We start from the raw sequence: 12,338 nt of genomic DNA, 5'->3' as shown, positions 1-12,338 counted from the left end.
TTTTTTTTTTTTTTTTTTTTTTTTTTTTTTTTTTTTTTTTTTTTTTTTTTTTTTTTTTTTTTTTTTTTTTTTTTTTTTTTTGAAGTTGGAGATATGTTTATTGATTTAGTCTAATATTTATATTAAAAAAAAAATTTAAAATCTCCTTTTCTCTTCATCCTGTTAAAAGATATTTTTGAATTTTTTTTTTCTTATTTTTAAAGTTTTTTTAATAATTAAATGCACTGTTTATTCAAATATTTTATAAAATTTAAGAATATTTTTTAAATAAATTATTAATCATTTTCATCTCAAAGTAATAATAATAATTTTTTAAATTTTTTAAAAAAGTTTAATAATATTACGTTACCAATTATGATTAAATTTTAAATAATATTACGTTACCAATTATGATTAAATTTATTAGAATATTTGAAAGTATATTAGAAAAGAAAATGACCGACTCAAACGATTATTTAAAATTAATAATTTTTTAAACTACACATAGAAATGAAAAAAAAAATTAATAATTATTGTAAAAATAAAGGGAGAATTTAAAACCCATCCAACATCTCTATTTTTTACCTCCACTTGAAACGGCGTAGTTTGGGTTGGCTCGCATTCCCACCATTTACAAAATCAGATTTTTGTTTTATTTTATAAGATTGAGATTCTAAACATATATTTTATTTCTAATATAATATAATATAATATATATATATATATATATAATTTAATAGTTTGACATTCCACGTAGATAATTCATTCATTTGTGAAAAAAAAATACTTTTAATGCCTCGCAAAACCCAATAAATTAATTGAAATTAAAATTTTAACCTTTTAAAATATTGCAAATTTAGCTCAAAAAAAAAAAAAGAAAAATATTAATACAACAAATTTTACTATAGTTTGAACATCGGACATCGAAATAACAGTACGGTAATTTATAATTTATTATTTTTATTTATTTTCGTTGGGTGAGTTCATTTGCAATGTTGTGTTTGTGATGCACGAGCAGACGTTTAAATAATGCTACTTGAGTGCACAATCCAAAAGATGCCCTTCTAAAATTATTATTGTTTTAGTTAGCGGATTTTTCGAAAAAGAAAAAGGTAGTCGTACTCTTACTTTTTTTCATGGGACAGTAGGAAAGTTTGAACTGAAATATTTAATCACACGGGGTAAGAAAGGTCGGGTTAACAGATTTCTCCAAACATATAAACAAAAAGAGAAAGCAACAGGTGCTAGAGAGGATACCAGTATGCATACATTCTCGCATGGAATAACCTAGCTGAATAGGATCAAGGGTCGTAACCGAGTCCGACTGACCTTTGGTTGGCTCCCTACCCTTATAACGATGTCAACCCGTACATGTTTCGATATAGCTTACAAGCACTTTAGATTCATTTTAGTTTTTAAAATTGGAAATTATCGAAATTAATTAAATAATAATTGATAAACAAATGTAGAATTAAATATTTAAAAGTATATAAATAAAAAAAAGGTTAGAGCGCAGGCCAAGGCCAAGAATCGGCTGTGTTTATTTGACTTTGACTTAGCCTCGCCCTTCGAAGACTGTGACTTGTGACAGTGCGGCTTCGCGCAATCTCCTAAACAAACATTAATTTAATTAACATTTAAATATCATATTAATCTTTAAAATACAACCACTTTGACATTCCCTCTCTCTCTCTCTATCTATATATATATATATATATATATATATATATATATATATATATATATATATATATATTTGAAATTATGTTCGTATTAACGTAACGATAAACAAGTCACGATCTTTACTTAAAATATGATCAAATATATCATGTGGAGTGCTAAACTGATTCAACGAGCCACATTTGAGCAATGCTTCTATTGTCGACTTTATAAAAACTCGAGTCAGTTTGATTGTTCAGCTTTGAAGTAGGATCGACACTAATAGGAGCGTTTGTATGACTTGAAAATCCGAACAATCTAGATTACTCAACCCAAAACATGGGTTGGGTTGGATTTTTGTTATTTCAGTTTCGGTTAAAGTTAGAATTTAGGTTGGTTCAACCAAACCAACTCGAAAATAGGGTTACGAGCTAACCCAACACAACCCCACTTTTAAGATTATTACGAAGATTAAGAATATTTTACGTTTGTAATCGATGTTAGTGATGCATTGTGACGAGTGAATTTTTTATATTTAAGTTTTAGTTATTAATATGATAACCCGACAATTCAACACGAAAAAATGGAATGTTAGATTAAGTTGGGTTGTGCACTCTATTCGGATTGCTAGGGTCACTAATATAACCATCTCGAGATATCAGTTGGTTCAAAAGATTTCTCGGATCCAACTCAATTCAACCTCTCTCTCTCTATATATATATATATTCATACGCCCTAATATAAAATAATTTTTAAAATTTTAAAATTTTAATCGTCGCAATAAATATAATATACAATAACTTGCCGTAGAATTTGAATATATATATATACATATTAATTATAAATTTAATCTCTCTCTGTGTGTATATATATATATATATATTAAAACAAAATATCAATTTTATTATTTTGTATCTTAAATTTACGCAAAAATTACCATTTTTATCTTAAATATTTAATAAATATCATTTTTATAATCTATAAATTGCAAATAAAAATACCCAAAAAAAAATTCTAAATTTTTAAAAATTTCAATAATATGTTTATACTTTCAATAAAAATTTTAAAATACTCGTATTATTCGCCTTAACTCTCAAAAAGACCTTTAAAATTTTTGAAAATTTAAAAAACACCCGCATTAAAATTATTAACAAAATTTGAAAATAATTCAAATTGTGCAAAAATGATTTATTATTGACTTTTGTTTTTGGAGATATTTATTATTGACTTTTTTCTCTGTTTTATTTATTTAATTATATTAAACTAAAAATACATATTTATTTAAAGCCGAATATATTAAACGGATAAAAAGCCGGATGTTGGGGGCAAAAGATTTGTGGAAATCTTTGAATTAGTGACCAATAGCAACGTCGCCACGGATTTCGCTCCCTTAATATCTTTGACCAAGTTTATAAAGGAATAAGATTGATTTTGACCCCTTAAATTTAACTCATACACCTTAATTTTCAACATGGTCACGTTATTTACTCGTTTAGCCTTAAAACTCTTACGATTAAGCTATCGAGCGCCTTATTGGTATAAATATAGGTTTTTCTTAGTTACTCTATCATTGGGATCGTTATCATTCGGATAGGCCTTCCTTAGTCATTCTATCATCGGGATCGCTCTCATTCGGATGTGATATCGATTTATTCACGTACCTCTCTTGTGCAATCTCACGTTAGTTGGAGAGAAGAACAAAATATTTTTTATAGGGGTATGGAAACCTCTCCCTAATACACACGTTTTTAAACCTTGAGGGAACCTACCAGAGAAAACCAAAAACCAAGAGAGACAATATATGCTAGCTGTGGGCTTGAGCTATTACACATTCTCTACTCAGGTGTCAACACATAGACTCTTCCATTCCTCAAGACCAACAAAGGGTAGGACAAGAATATTCACCTGGTCCATCAACCATGTCTTTCAGCTGGACAAGAATATTCACCTGATCCCTCAACTATGTCTTTCAGCTGAATCCCTGATTCACCAATTATGTCTTTTAGCTAGGCACGACTCACTCTCGATAAATAGACGAGCATTGCATAAATTTATGTCTATTCCAATCGAGGAGTGTTAGTTTTGAAAACTACGTTCAAATTTCAAGGACCAAAAATATATTATACCCGGGTCGGGAAAACCCGTGACGTGAACGATGACGTCACCAAGCCCATTCCCTTTGTCAATGGGCCTTTAGATGGGCAGCCCAATCCCACTTCTTCTTGTCTCCCCCTTCCAACCTCCATATAATCCCATCATTCCCCTTCTCATCTCTCTCACTCCAACAACCATTTCTCTCTCTCTCTCTCTCTCTTTCTCTCCGCCTCTCTCTCCGCCAAAACCAAATCTCTCCTCCAATTCTTCTTCCACAGGACCTTAATTAACTAAATTTGCAGGCAAGCCCCTCAGATTCAGATTGGTCGCATGCATGGACCAACCAACCCAGCCATGGCCGCCACTGCCGCCACCGTCTCTTCTTCCACAAGACGACAACGACAACGACGAGCTCAACAAACCAACAACAACAATGTCTCGTGGGTTCACCATTTAGCCTCGAATTCCCGGTAGCCATGACGCTATCCTAACTGAGCTTTTACCCCGTTTTTTTTTTTCATTCACTTACAGAGTCTTCTTCTTGACCTTGTAAGACCTTTTCTTGACCTTGTAAGACCCAACCCGAAACTCCTTGCCTTTACCATCCCTCTCATTTCTTACTCTATTTTGGGAAATACCCTTATGGAGTTTGAGTACAATCTATCCCTATTTCCACCCAACTCATCTTCTCCTTCCTTGTCTATCCCTCTTGAGCTGCATTTAATTAATTACTTATAATTAATAATATTATTATTATAAATTAAATTAAATTAATCCCTCCAAGCCAGCCGCCCAAAGAAGCAAGCAAGCAAAGCGCAGGGTGACGATGATGATCAAGTAGAGAAAAATTTAGAGTTTTATTTTTATTTTTTTATTTATTTTTGTTTTAAATTATGTAATAATTAAAAAAAAAAAAAAAAGGAAAATAAAAAGTGGTGCAGAGTAATAGGGTGTGAGCGCGAAGCATCAGATCAGTGGCTTGGTTTGGTTTTGTTTTATGTGTTGTTTTTGTTGTTTCTTATTGTTGAGGAAAGAGAAAGGGAATAATAAATATTCTCTCTGAGAGTCCCACTCGTGACTGCTCAATTCTCATCCCTTTGTACGTTTTTGTATAACCCTAACCCTAACGAGTTTATCGTTAATATTTTCGACGTTTTTACGTTCAAATTTGATGATTTTGACAGGTAAAATCATTGACCGAACACCCAATTTCACTCTCCGTCACTAATTTTTTATTCTTTTGTTCGTTTTCTACTCGAGTACCATCGTCGATTTTTTGGTCGTGTTTTCTGGTAGTTTCGAAGACCAAACACCCAATTTCACTCTCGATCACTAATTTCTAATTTTTTTTGTTCATTTTCTACTCGAGTACCGTCGTTGGCTTTTTAGTCAGGTAGTTTCGAAAAGCTTCTTTCTCAGAGAAAACCCATGAAGCTTTTTAGTTTTCCGAGTTTTCATTAGGGTTTTTGTTTCAACAATTTTACCCTTTACTTTCAAATTTTATTTCATTCATTAATGCAATTTAGTCCATATATTAAAATAATTTAATATCTAACCAGTTTAAACGTTTGTATAAATAAATAATTTAATTAAATTTTAATATTTTATTTACGATAAAGACTAAATCGTCACTTAATAAAGTGCATAAACTAAGTCGTTACGAGGACGAAAAGGTAATTTCACTATGAAAATAATTTTATTTATTACTTTCAAATAATAATAATAATAAAAAAAGCAAAAACTTTTTGGGGTAGCTGAGCATGTTTAAAGTCAATGTCAATAATTATTGGCTCATGTGAGTCACTGGCTCAAAATGTTAGTTAGCAAGCAAAAAGGGGTTTTTTTAAATTTTATTTTATTATTATTTATATTTTTTAATAAATTTATTTATTTATTTCTTAAAGTAAAATAGGAAATTGGAGGAAATTAAATAATATTTATTTGAGGACTCCTAAGAAATAAATTAGTAAAAGTTTGACCGTCAATGGACTAAAATAGAAGGGCAAAAAGGGAAAAGAATATTATTTTAAATATTTATGAAATATTAATTAAATGACAAAAAAAAAATTTAATTATGGAATTGATATTGACGCCCCACTTGCCCGAAATACAAAGGGGCAATTCGCAATGATTCACGGGGTTTCGTATTTTTCGTGAAAGAAATAATAATAATAATAATTATTATTATTATTATTATTATTTCATATACAGGACGGTTGAGATGGTGACCTTTTTTTTTTCTTTACCCAAAAAATATAATTTTAAATTTATAGTTTTACTCATAAAGATTCCCACTATTTAAATAATTGACTAATTAATTATTTTAAAATTCCAATTTTTTGTGAAATTACCTTTTCATCCCTATACATTTTAGCTTATCCTCATTTCAATTGTTTTTTTTTTATTTTCTAAAAATAACTAAATTCTTAAATTTTTTAATTTTAAAAATATTTTAGAAAATAGATATTTATTTAGACTAGGTATAGCAACAATTAATCATTAGTATACGAAATAAATTATGCATCTTCTATTTTCGTGATAATAAAAAAGTGTCAATATTATAATTTTAAATTAAATTATTTTTTACCGAATCTTTTATTTTAAAATTTACTTTTTATGAATTTGCTAAGATTTACTCGTGTTTAATAAATTTTCATATTTATTTATGATATTTCGTAAACGCTTCAAAAATCATTAGTAGAAGATAAATTTTTATAATTTTTAAATATTATAATATATATATATTTTTTTTTTATAAGATTTTTTACAAAAGAATTATGGAGGGTAAGGAAAGGTTAAAAAAGGGAGGGAAGGTAAAGCTGCAAAAGAGAGAGAGGACATAGTGAGTAGTGGCAGATAATGATTATGTTGCACAAGTGGGGTTGGGTAAAGCTAAATTCCTTTTATTAATTTGTCTTTAAGTGGAGACGAGAACGGAGGAGCGATTTTCAAACACGTGTCTAAGTCGTTCGGTCAAAAGTCAAAGTTTGATCGACCGGGTTTTATGGGTCTAAGTCCAATTTAAGCTCGACTCAAGCTTAGGAGTCTACGTCTAACTTAAGCTCAACAGATGTCAAAATTGGTCCGATCTGGTCATGTCCAAACAGAATACGAATGACTATTTTGAAGATTAAGCTAACCGATGACCTAATCCTATGGATCGGTCTAAGCTAAGTCTAGGTGTTGGGTCGTGATCTTAATTATTGAAGATTTAGTTGATCTGATGTGGATTCTAACACTGCTTTAGGGTTGTTGCGCTTCATTGACCTTTAGAGTCGAAATAGTCCAATAATAAAAGTGACGAGAATCACGAGAAGTGACAACAATAAAGCTACAAAGTTCGAGTTTCAATTCACCATTCTCATCATTTCATTCCCAATCATCCAAATTCCCATCCACTCAATTTTTTTTCTATTTTGAAAATAATAATAACAATAAAAGTTAAATATGTTCCCATATATATATATATATATTTGCAAATATCTAAATTGTTATTTTAATTTTAGGTTGCTTTTTATGGAATTTGATAAAATCATGATAAAAATATTTCCAAAGAAAATAATAATAATAATATCAATAATATGCTAATAATGCATATTTATCTTTTTTTTTAATGTAATAATTATAAAATGATTCCTAATATACTCCATATTTTATTTTATTTTTCAATTAAAATATATTAGAAAAATCCCCACACCCCACCAACCATTACATCTTACATTCAGACAAGTCACCTTCTCAAAAATCAAACGAGATAACAAAAGGGATGAAAAGTACAGGAGACATGGGATAAGCTTCGATCTGTAGCTGTTGATTTTCTCTATCTCTCCTGAACTTTTTCCAGTCTTTTTGCCCGAGATGTATGAGGTAGAGGTTTATCTCACATACGAACGAGAGGCTGAGACTCGGAGTAGTTGGCTGTAACATATTCATTTTTTTACTTACAGTGTGAGAAGTCAATTGAATTTTTCATGTCGAACCAATCGTGATAAATTCAAATTTTGTATGACCCGAATATATAAAAAAAAATTAATAATATATTTTTCTCAATTTATAATTTAAAAAATTTGTAATAAATAAGTAGTACACGTCGACAACGGTCGTGTATGATTCAAAACTTTTAAAATTACAATTTAGTCCCTGAGCTTTCGTTTAAATTTCTTAAGGTTCACGGACCTTCTAGACACAAAATTGAACGTTGTCACGGGCCTCTCGTAAGAAGGCGCTGCCCATTTTCACTTTAATTCCACAGCTTCTAGCCCAGAGCACATGCCTTGACTCTCGCCCAAGCCCAATTACAATAGAAATAAGTGAAAAATATATAGCAGATATATTTTTTAATTATTTAAAAAATAATATTTATAAAACTCGGATGTCGTTTTCGAGTTGATTGGATTGACCGGTCTAAAACAATGTATAATATCGCATAATAGCTAAAAAAAAAAAAATTATTTTATTATTATTTTATTTTCTCATCCTAGCAATAATATATATTTTTAATTCATCAATTAAAAACTAAGATTTAAAAATAATAATGTGAGAAAAACATTTCTATAACTTAAAATAACAATTTTGTTCATAAAATATGTGAAAATATAGATTTCATTTATTTATTTTAGTTTCTCATATATATATAATATCTAGTTATTGGGCTGAATACGACAATATTAAAGATTATTAATTTGGATAAAGTTTCGTAATTCGATGACTCCGACATTCTCCTGCGACGTGGTCATATTTCTGATTCCTTGCTCATAAGATATGGTTCGGGGACGAACTAAGGGAGAAGTTGGTGGACATGTAATATGAACAACGCCTGTTTTGTGGCTCCTACAGGTATCGTATTTTTATAATTGCGTGACTTGTTTATGCTTATGCTATGATATCAGATATATTACTTATTTTATATATATGTTATGATGCTTCAAATGGTTCATTTTTTTTACCTTATTTAAAAAAATATTACTCATTTTATCTTAATAACCAAAATCTCATAAGAATGTATCATTAATTTTAATTATTATTAATGTTATTAATGTATTAATGTTTCAAAAATAAAAATAAATTATTACATTTTTTTTTTTAAATTTAAGGATTTTACCTAAAAAAAATACCGAATTAATAATATCCTTAATTTTTTTAAAAATAAGAATATTATTAAATTTTAAAATACAACGTTATAAATGGAAACGTTAATTTTAAAATAAATTATTGTGGAGAGTCGTGTTCATTTGACATAGTATCAGAGCCATGCCTCAAAACTTAGTCGTGTCAATAGATTGGTAAATCCTCAAATGTCGAACAAATGACTCCAAAAGAAAAAGAAGTCAACCCTTCTCGAAGGCATAGTAAAAAATGACCAAGACTCCAAAGGAGTCGAGCCTTAATTAAGGGGAGGTGTTGGATGATGAAAGTCACACATCGGCTAATTTAGGGAAAGATCATGGATTTATAATCAAAGAATACTGTGTCGATAGACATGAGGCTTTTTTGGAAGCTCAAAACAAAATCATGACAGCAGCGATGACAGCTTATACTCAAAATAGACAAAATATCGTACCATGGGAGAGAGTTGTGTTATTATTATTATTATTTATTTATTTATTTTGATTGAGGAGCAGTGTACCTGCGCACAGTCGCACCAAACAATAATGAATGAACTCTTCATCGCATTCGCCCTTTCTTGACAATTAAGCCTTCTCGTTTATACTTCCACGAAATTGCGCCTTCGCTCTGAATATTTGCATCGCTTCCATTTCTCCCAGAAGACAGCCATCGAGCCACGCTAACTCTTCCTCTGCTCCGATTTTCCATTTCTAGGGTTCTACGTCTACCTCAATTTCTCAAATTCAATCTTCATCGCAATCGTTTCTCACTGAATTCGCCTCCCCACTGCTGCTCTGCTAGGTCTGAATTAGTTGGATTCCTGACTCGGCAGATGTTCTTCACGGGCGATTCATCTACTCGCAAGCGAGTTGATTTAGGTGGCCGCAGTTCCAAGGAAAGAGATAGGCAGAAGCTTCTCGAGCAGACTAGATTGGAGCGAAACCGCCGATTGTCGTTGAGGCAGCAAAATTTTGCTGCTCTCAAAATTCAGGTTCTATTTCCTTTTCCTATTGCGTTTCTTGATCGACCTTTCAATTTCATGTTTAGTTCATATTGATCATGAATCGAGTCGATGAGTTATGTGTGTGTTTTGATATTTGCTGTTGGTTCTTTATTTCAATTGTGAATTTGTAATTTCCAGCATGATATGGCAACGCCAAATTGCTCGAGGATTATTGACTGCAGCGCTCTTTGTCTCCTCTTGTCCCCTCTATACATGCACACACATATATTTATATATATTTTCTTGATGTGGATGTGAAAATCACTTTTGATAATTGGCGAACTTCATGTCTGATTCCTTAAGGATTTCGATACATTCGACGCACGGAATCTGATAATCGTAGGTAGAGGTGTGGTTTGCTCGCCTGTTTTGCCTGACTCCTGTTCTAGGATAGCGTGTAATGTGGGGCGGTGAATTGCGCCGTTCTGCCACTTCATTTTCGGGGGAAATAAAATGCCGAACTCTTCTTTTATATACGCTGGACAATCAACCACCTTGTCCTTTTTGGCAAATGTCTTACAGGCATTGATCTAGCTGGACAATTCGATACGTACCGATTAAAGGCTCCCAGTTATTCTTCGTTTGGGTTTATTTCCATGTTTTATCATATTGTAAATCTAAGTCAGAGATATATGAATATATCCATGAAGGAAAGAACATATAAAACGAATTTAAATTTAAAATAGATCAAGGTAAGCTCATCTTTGTCTCAGCAGAGTCGGCAAACAATTTTGGTATATCGATGCTTACTTCAGTTCTCATACTTACCTATTGTTTTCAAACTAGATAAGAGGATCTTCAGCTTATATCAACATTCAGGATAATTAGATAAAGAGTTAATTATGTACTTCCTCTCTAACAGGATTTTTGTCTTTTGTTTTCTCCTTGGAGCAGGATCATTCGATTCCTATTATATACTCTACTGATTAGTTATTTACTTTATACCCTTTAGAGTAGTTCCTCTTTGGATTTTACATTTACTAAATGGTTTTCTTGGACTTTCATCATGTCAAGTCACGTATTTACATTCTAATCTTTATTTTGACTAGTTTATTTCTACAGAAATGCTTCAGAGGGAGAAAGGTCTCTGAAGCTGCATGTTGTAGGATGCGAGAGCAATTTCATGATACTTATGGAAAGCATTGTGAGAAAGTTGACAGGTATTACTTAAGATCTATATATAATTGTTATTTGAAAACAATAATCTTTTTCCTTCCTCCTATTTCAATTGAGTTCCTCTAGTTTTCTTGACATTATTTGTTCAGTCAACAACTGTAGATGCCAATTTTTAATCTGATCATTGATATTTATATATATATTTTTAATCTCAAATTGTCACTTCAACTCAGGCATTGTTTTGGTCCTGATTCAGAGTTTTTCCACCAGCTACTCTTTTTCTATAATGCAAAACACACCGGTGATTTTTCGGTTCTTGTAGAGGCTTGTCGGTTACTTCAGCAATTTGTTCGAGACAATGGTAACTACACAAGTATTTTCTTCTCTGAAAACCGAGCCAATTATCTGGTGTTTTTCATAGACCATTTTTACTTAGTCTAGATTTGCTCCATTTCTGTGAGTGCTTTTTTCGTAGTTCGCGTTGTATTTCCTTTTTCACCTCTCTCACATTTAAAGAATAAGAGAATTGCAGATACGTTATTTATTTGTTTGTTTAAAATTTTTCCTTCAATATGGAGGAACCGTATATGTTGTCATTCTTAGATAATGGGGTAGTACCATTTTTCAGAAACTTCATTCCTTTGCAGCATCTTTTGTACCGTAATCTTTTTTATATTTATCTGTTTTATTTTCTTGAAGTTGAACAAAACAAATTCTAGTCATATAACTGTTATTTGGAAGCCAGTTGATATATTTCCTTGTCAAATGTATTTAGGACTACTCATTTTCGCTGATGGAAACATTAGGCATATTAGGTGCTACTCAAGTTTATTATGAGGTTTTTCTTTTGGGAAGTTATTATATAAGTGACAAATGGAGATCCTGAAAATATTGATTGCTTTCTGAACCACTGTATTACCCTTTTTTTGCTTTTTGTAGTTTTGCCTCTGGACTAGGTTCTCAGATTGATAACCGTTATAGTATTTCTTACTGCTGGTGCTTTTGAACCTTTCTTTTCATCTCATAAATAGGGGACGTATTGAGCATCTTTGCTGGCAAGGATTATTTATCCAACAAGGCCTTAGTGGATTACAGAGTTAAGAAATTTGCATACGCTTGCATCCAGACAGTATATCATAATAGGTAATAAGTTTTTCCATTTTAATATTCCTTATAAAAAAGTTCTGATTTTTAACATTTTGAATGGTAAAATTGACGGTTGTCATTGTTAATTTTGTTGGCTTACTATGCTTCTTTAGTCGTATATGATATATTTCATAGATTTTATTTAGGCAGCTATACTTGACTCACTTCTTTTAACCATGATCTAATGAAATTCAACATTTTTATATGATAAATTGTTGTTGTTGTTGTTTTTTTT

At 30.8% G+C, this 12,338-nt stretch overlaps 1 protein-coding gene across 2 annotated transcripts in view; it reads left to right on the top strand.

Moving 5' to 3' along the window:
* The first annotated feature begins 9,399 nt into the window (after positions 1-9,399).
* The window catches only part of LOC111459968 (E3 ubiquitin-protein ligase UPL6), a 13,788-nt gene continuing 10,849 nt past the window's right edge, over positions 9,400-12,338 (top strand). Inside the window, exons 1-4 of one of the 2 annotated variants that reach the window (XM_023103040.1) lie at positions 9,400-9,829; positions 10,904-11,001; positions 11,191-11,318; positions 11,989-12,100. In XM_023103040.1, the coding sequence (XP_022958808.1) occupies positions 9,671-9,829; positions 10,904-11,001; positions 11,191-11,318; positions 11,989-12,100 (497 nt within the window). In that variant the 5' untranslated portion in view covers positions 9,400-9,670. Of the gene's footprint in view, positions 9,830-10,890; positions 11,002-11,190; positions 11,319-11,988; positions 12,101-12,338 lie in introns of both variants that reach the window. The other variant, XM_023103041.1, reaches the window with a different exon arrangement.

The sequence above is a fragment of the Cucurbita moschata genome, unplaced genomic scaffold (assembly GCF_002738365.1).
Source record: "Cucurbita moschata cultivar Rifu unplaced genomic scaffold, Cmos_1.0 Cmo_Scf00023, whole genome shotgun sequence".
Lineage (NCBI taxonomy): Eukaryota > Viridiplantae > Streptophyta > Magnoliopsida > Cucurbitales > Cucurbitaceae > Cucurbita > Cucurbita moschata.
The sequence above is the reverse complement of the archived record's forward strand: the minus strand, read 5'-3'. Positions and strand labels throughout refer to the sequence as shown.